Consider the following 7,324-nt stretch of genomic DNA (forward strand, 5'->3'; position numbering starts at 1 on the left):
ACACACAGTGCCTTCACGACATGGTGGCGGCGGCAACAACAATACTACAGCGTGAATAAAAGTTACGCCTTCTTTCTTTGCGTGAACGTTTGGGCGGCGTTATGCAAATCTTCCGAGATCGTGACGTAGGTATGTGGGGGTGTGTTAGAACGAGCCGTTTTAGGTAGGCGTGGCTGACTCTTAACTTTTATAAAGAATATCTCTTTGGATTTGAGACTTTAGTCTTTGCAACTTTACAGATCTTCTTTATGCACCAAGAGCTTGTAACACTCCAAAGAGAAAGGAAAAATTGAAATCGCATCATATGACCCCTTTAACTGAAACTAAATAAAATATAAACCTTAAAGTTATTGTATTTCAGCTGGTTGCCATGGCAACATTTCTCATTTTCATTTTGCTTATCTTGATGTACAAAAATAAGACTTTTTATAAATAAGAAATTTTATAAAATTAAAAAACTAAACTAAAATTAAAATTAAAATCGAATATATATATATGAGAAAATATACCGTATTGTCCCGAATATAAGACGATGTTTTTTTCTTGGAAATACATCTGAAAAAACGCGGTCGTCTTATATTCAGGGTCTAGACTTTGACATGTCAATAATACACCCACAACAATAGGTGGCGCCAAATACGCATAAAACTAGTGTGCCATGAAATACGTAATGTAATGCGTGTTGTAAAAATCGTGAGTAAAAACAAAAGGTTAGCCTGATGGCACCAAACTCCCTTTGTGATTTTAAAACGTAAGACAGTACCCAGATTTGAAGACTACAGTAAGATTTAACTTCTACTGTTAATAAGATTTTGGTAGGCTACCATTAGATGGATAGCCTAAGTCCTAATTCAGATGGGCTACCACTGTCTTACGTTTTAAAATCACAAAGGGAGTTTGGTGCCATCAGGCTAACGTGACAGTCACGACTCATGCAGCTGTAAGGTTTGTTTTTATTCGCGATCTTTACAACACGCAGGTCGTCTTATATTCGGGCCAATACGGTATGTGAGATTTCTGGGGTCTTTTTTCTCAGGAGAAACATCATGCAGAATTCAGTAAAAGTCTCCATCTACCCTTACATCTATCTAGGAGAAACAAATGAGATATTCCTGTTTGTGTCTTCTTGTCAGGTGAGTTTGACACGCTGGTCAACGAGAGTCGAGAGGTCACGCACGATGTAGACAAGATTCTGATTCACAAGAACTACATGGCTGACACCTACCACAATGACATTGCTCTCATCAAGCTCAGCAAGCCCATCAAATTCACCAAATTCATCATCCCTGCCTGCCTGCCAGAGCGCGACTTCGCCGAGCGCATACTGATGCATCGGGAGGATGGCATGGTGAGTGGCTTTGGTCGCGTGCGTGAGGGCGGCCTTCAGTCCACCATCCTCCAGAAGTTAACGGTGCCGTACATCGACCGCGCCAAGTGTATAGAGTCCAGTAAGTTTAAAATCTCCAGCCGGATGTTCTGTGCCGGATACGATCAAGAGGAGAAAGACGCGTGTCAGGGCGATAGCGGCGGGCCGCATGTGACACGCTACAAAAACACGTGGTTCGTCACAGGTGTGGTGAGCTGGGGTGAAGGATGTGCGCAGAAGGGCAAGTACGGCGTCTACACGCAGGTCTCCAAGTACATCATGTGGATCCATAATGCCATGTCAAAAGTCATGCCACAGATGGAAGCTTCTATAAAACCCAGAGCAAAGCGAGAGCTGCTTCAGAAGACACCCGTACGAAGAGTCTGAAGTAAAAATCAACACCATTTACTATCTTTATTCATTTTGATTCACCAAATTCAAGATTCATCATCTGTATTGATGGTAAATTTGTTAAAATTAATTAAATTTTATATGTTTTCAATAAATCTAAGTTGTATGTATAAAATACCATTGTCTTGTACAATTACGATAGAAAATATTTTACTATTTGAATATTTAAATTTACAGAACCTTCATAAATCGAATAACAACTTACAAAAGAAAAACACTCTCAAAGTGTATTTTTATTCATAAGGTTTTATAAGTAGAGTTAAATAAATCTGAATTTTATATGGTACATCGCCATTTTGCTCTGACCAAATAACATGAAAGCACCTGATGACATAATTACGACTTGCCAACTCATTAATACGAATTTTCCGGGAGGACTTGAACGCAAAATAACTTGCTCCGGTTATGAACAATATAATAAAATCCTCATTAATAAAGTAATGTTATTTCTAGTTAGATCTTGTTTCGGTCTGAAATATGTCACATTATGGAGGGTTTGTCAATGCTGTTGACTATCATCTAGATGAGATTTCACAGTTTTTTATAAAGACGACCCTTGATTTTATAAACTGTTTTTATTGTATTTGTGTCATATAAAGTCAAATGTGTTTCCTGACAAGAAATAAAGTTGACAGAGTCTATAAAACCCAGAGAAAGACAAGAGCTGCTTCAGAAGTCTGACGTCAATGTAAATCAACACTATTTACTGTCTTAATTCATGTTGATTATTCATCAGTGATGATGTTATTCTACAGAAAAACATGTTTGGCTTCTTAATCTTTTAATTTACTAACTATAAACCAATTTAACCAAACTGGTGTGTCAATGCCGTTTCATGCTGACTATAATCCAAATGAGATGTTTCACAGTTTTAATTAACACGACGCTTGATTTTATAAGCTGTTTCTATCATATTGGTATCATATAAAGTCAAATGTGTTTGCTGACGAGAAATTAAGCTGAGAGCGTATGTGGAGGTTTTCACAAACACACGGATGAAGAGTTCAGAGGTCGTGTTGACGGTCTAGTCTAGAGTCCAGATACACAGTGCTAAGCACACAGAGACTCTCAAACACAGCAGTCATTATCTAATTTTCGCAATTTACCATTTAGACATCAAACAGAAACACTTTAATGAATGAATATGACTCGCTCTTTTAACAGTGTTTAATCACAGCATGTTAATGGGCTGAAAGCGCTGACGTCATATTCTGAACATCTTGCGTGTGTTAAATGTAGGCTAGTAGTCATGTACAGGACAGAGAGACACATGTATCCTGAGAAAGACGCTTTTTGGAGATGAGCTTATGTTATTGACCGTATTGACTGTGGGTGGGGCTACAGACAAGCGGCTGATCGTTGTGATCAGTGACTGACTGGCATCGGGATCTTCTTCTGATTGATCACGATGGAATCACTCATTTGTCGGCTGCTGTTCTTCACGCTGATCGCTCATCATGTATCATCCGCAGATCAGCACACAGGTGAGAGATCGACTGTCAACTGTATGTCACTCTGGACCTATAGAGTTTTGCTCTATTTAAACCAGTTTGATTTGAACATTCACTGCTAGTGTTCCTCAAACCACAGAGATTTAAGTGTGAATTTTTTTAAGCATGCACAGTGTGATGTTTGTTGAAGTCCATGGTGTGTTTTAGTGTTTCGGTCCCGGCAGCGGGCCAATGTGCTACTGCTGCGCTCCAGAAGGGCCAATGCATTTCTGCTGGAGGAGATCCTGCAGGGAAATCTGGAGCGCGAGTGCTTTGAGGAGAGATGCAATAAAGAAGAGGCCAGAGAATGCTTCGAGAACGACCAGAAGACAGTACGGCATCTGATGATCATCACACACATATCACTGATCAGTGTATATATAATCAGGGCAGTAGCAACTCCAATTTGTTGGGGGTGCTAATAAAATAATTGAATTGTCTAGGTAATGAATGCCTAAACTGCATGTAAACAACATGCCGTTTCAGTAATCTAAAGTTGTTTCGATACAACACAGCTTCTAAAAGACCAGGGTTTCTGCGGGTCTTTAAAAAATCTTAATGTGCCCTTCCACAAATTAAAGTCTTAAATCAGAGCAGAAAGTCTTAAATTCATTAAGTCATAACATTAAATGCTGCATGCACTGCAAAAAAAGAATATCTTCCTCAGCATTTTTGTCTTGTTTTTACATCTAATCGTTAAATCAAGATACATTTACTTGAGATGCAAAATGAATATCGTATGTAATGAGGAATGAAAGATTCCCTTTGAATTTTCTGAGCCCACTGGCAGATATTGTTCTTGTTTTAATCATAAACTCAATTCACTTTGATCAATTTCTCAGAAAACAAGACTTATTTAATGTCATTTTGCTTCACAGATAAATGTATTTAGATTTGCACTGCAAACAAGTAAAAAAAATACTGAGGAAGAACATAATTTTTTTAAGATAATGCAAGTTATTTCCACATTCTAGTCAGTGTTTTGTGAGCAGAAATATTCAGAAACAATTTTTCATAAAATTAATTAAAACATAATGGAGATCTGTTGGAATTTGTATTTTCAGACTTCACAACACACTGTTCCTTAACATGTCTTTACTTTGTCTTTAAAAGTCTTAAATTTACTGTCATAAAACCAGCAGAAACCCTTAAGACATGCAGGGGTTGGAGGAGAGCATCATCAATAACTATTTTATTTAATTTTCTATCTAAACTATACATTTACAAGGTCACAGTGTAAAGTGTGCAGTTATTAAAAGGGTTAGTTCACCCAAAAATGAAAATTCTGTCATTAATTACTCATATGTTCCACACCCCTAAGACCTTCGTTCATCTTCAGAACACAAATTAAGATATTTTTGATCAAATCCGATGGCTCAGAGAGGCCTCCATTGACAGCAACGCCACCCAAACTTTCAAGATCCATAAAGGTACTAAAGACGTTGATAAAACAGTCGACGTGACTACAGTGGTTCTACAATAATTTTATGAAGCGACTAGAATACTTTAGATAGAAGGGGATCACACATTTCTAAGGGAACAACAGGGTCCCAACATAAAGGCAACTGACCAAGGAGGCGCCAGAGATGGGCCTAAAACTTAGTTCGTTGCAAATGGGGTCCTTCGGGAGCAGCGCTCTCGGCTCTCAAGCTGAGGCGGGCCCTTACAGCACATACTGGGAGCGACTCATAGCTAACCCTCACAGAAAGGGGAGCACTTCTCAGCTCAACCAGAAGGGGGCATTAGATTAGAAGGGGTAACCCAGCAGGGCCCAATAAGAGACAGTCCACTGGTGCAGCTGGACACGGTCTCATGCTCTCTATCTCAGTAGAGAGCATGGGTCCCGTGGCCAGAGTATAGGGAGCATGTCGCAAAGCATGTACTCAGAAGAGTACTAGCCCACAAGAAGGACCCGCAGGTCCTGAGGTTGCAGCGTTATACTGGGGACCTGATGCTGGGAGGCTTCTTCAGAAGTCCTGGAACCAGAACCGATGAATGAAACCATCACTGTAATCGGTCAACAGCAGGAGGTCCTGAGTTAGCAGGTGGGTCAAACCTAAAAGTCAGAAAAACAGAACAGGTCCGAGTAGCGCTGCAGAGAAAGGCTAGCATCAAATACACAAGAACTAGCAGTAGAGTAGATAAAAATGGATCGTACTCGCCAACCATGGCTTATCCACCATACTCACCCACAGATGTCTCTCCATAACCACCATGGCCACCATGGATCTGCCAATGGCAGTGCTTAATGGCACAGAGAGCAAGATCCGTGGTGCGACGCAACTCAGCCACCTCATCAGGGGATAGACCCTGAGGTATCAGAGCAAAGCCTCTGGCGAGAGAACATGCACTCCTAGTCGTGTTTAGCTTAACACTAACATAAACAAACGGTCAGTGAAGACGAAGAAGAGGATGACATGTTATCCCGGCGCCCTTTTACACTGTGATCACGCAGGGTAATGACGTCATAGGCTGTCGTCGGCCAATGTTATTGTGTTTTTAGATGTATGCTTCAGACACCGGTCACGCTGAAGGCGTTCCCCATAGCGACCCCTAGAGGACGCATTTCGAAGTTCCCTCGAAAGGAAGGTTTCAATTTCCGGTGTAGGTATTTTATACTAGCATTATTTTACTGACAAATGTCGAGAGTGCACTGTTGTAAGTTAGAGCGAAAGTGCATTAATATGATGCGCGAATCTCTCCGCTCGCACAACAATTTCCTTTGCTCTCGCACAAAACCGGACATGCGCTCTCAGATATACGCTGCTCTTGCCCAGAGTGTGCGCGCACTTAAATCGTGTCCGTTGCAATCGCGAATCTCTGCTCTCGCTCAAAGTGTGCGTGTGTGCGCGCTCATACTGTGTCCTGTGGAGATGGTCCTCACTGCAGAACACAAGATCCAGGGGGCGAGGTTGGATCCAGATCCAACTCCTCCCACCTTACATTAGGGGCGGGAGAAAAAATCGATCCATCGATGCATTGCGATTCTCTCTCCAACGATTCTGGATCGATTCTGAGAATTTTGGAATCGATTCTGAGCTTAGTTTTTAAACAGATGCGCGATGACGCTGAGTTTGCTTTAGAAACACCCGTATTCTGCTTGCTTCCAATTTTAGTATTTTCCTTACAAATGCTCTACGAAGTCATCATTTATGTGGTTTGGAATGCAGTGGACTTATATATTTAAAATGTGAACCTCACCAACAGAAGGCTGCTTTCAATTTCAAATGCTGACGCGTGCTTTGTTTGTGAAGACTGCTCGCGCATGCGGCTGTGCGCGACTCCATGGTTTACTGCACTTGCATCTCAAAATGGTTTTATGACGCAAAATTCATGTAAACACAGCCAGTTATGTCTTAAGGGATTAAACGGACAGGACGGCTCATGGATATAGGCTGGAGGCTTGAAGTCCGAAGCCTGGACATTCATGGAATGAAGGATTTAAAGGCAGCCGAGCGCGTCTTGGCCTCCTTAAACTTCACGACCACCGTCTCGACAGAAGTGGCGAAAAGCTCAGAAGGGGAAACCGGCGCATCAAGAAGAAAGCCCTTCTCTTTCGACCCAATATCCACCAGATTCACCCCCAGATGTCTCTCCATAACCACCATGGCCGCCATGGATCTGCCAATGGCAGTGGTGGCCTGCTTAGTGGCACGGAGAGCAATATCCATGGTATGACGCAACTCAACCCAATCAGGAGATAGACCCTGCCTTTATCCACTTTCAGCAGATCAGCCTGATAAGCCTGAAACACCGCCATGGTGTGCAACGAGGCTGCAGCCTGACCTGCTGCGTATGCCCTGCCATTCATATGAGATGTATCCTGAAGGGGTTTGGACAGCAGGGAGGGAGCCTTAAGGGATGATGTCTCCCCCATAGAGAGATAGCAAGCCAGCGTCTCTTCAACAGGGGGCATCTTTTCATAACCATTCTCACGCATCCCCTCGATGTTGGCATAACTAGTATGCTGGAATCTGTGGATGCGGGACAAGAAAGGATTTTTCTAAACTTTCTCGATCTCCACATGAAGATCGGGAAGGAATGGAAGGCTCACCTG

The 7,324-nt window shown here is 41.9% G+C and overlaps 2 protein-coding genes across 4 annotated transcripts in view; both read left to right on the top strand.

Moving 5' to 3' along the window:
- The window catches only part of f10 (coagulation factor X), a 9,980-nt gene extending 7,522 nt beyond the window's left edge, over nt 1-2,458 (top strand). Inside the window, exon 8 of the mRNA XM_016561475.1 lies at nt 1,134-2,458. Within this exon, the coding sequence (XP_016416961.1) occupies nt 1,134-1,753 (620 nt within the window). The 3' untranslated portion in view covers nt 1,754-2,458. The remainder of the gene's footprint in view (nt 1-1,133) is intronic.
- A 419-nt stretch (nt 2,459-2,877) lies between these two features.
- prozb (protein Z, vitamin K-dependent plasma glycoprotein b) overlaps nt 2,878-7,324 on the top strand; it is a 23,873-nt gene continuing 19,426 nt past the window's right edge. Inside the window, exons 1-2 of one of the 3 annotated variants that reach the window (XM_016561481.1) lie at nt 2,887-3,261; nt 3,436-3,599. In XM_016561481.1, the coding sequence (XP_016416967.1) occupies nt 3,235-3,261; nt 3,436-3,599 (191 nt within the window). In that variant the 5' untranslated portion in view covers nt 2,887-3,234. Of the gene's footprint in view, nt 3,262-3,435; nt 3,600-7,324 lie in introns of all 3 variants that reach the window. The other 2 variants (XM_016561480.1, XM_016561482.1) reach the window with 2 other exon arrangements.

This window comes from Sinocyclocheilus rhinocerous, unplaced genomic scaffold, assembly GCF_001515625.1.
Source record: "Sinocyclocheilus rhinocerous isolate Xijiao unplaced genomic scaffold, SAMN03320098_v1.1 scaffold589, whole genome shotgun sequence".
Classification (NCBI taxonomy): Eukaryota; Metazoa; Chordata; class Actinopteri; order Cypriniformes; family Cyprinidae; genus Sinocyclocheilus; species Sinocyclocheilus rhinocerous.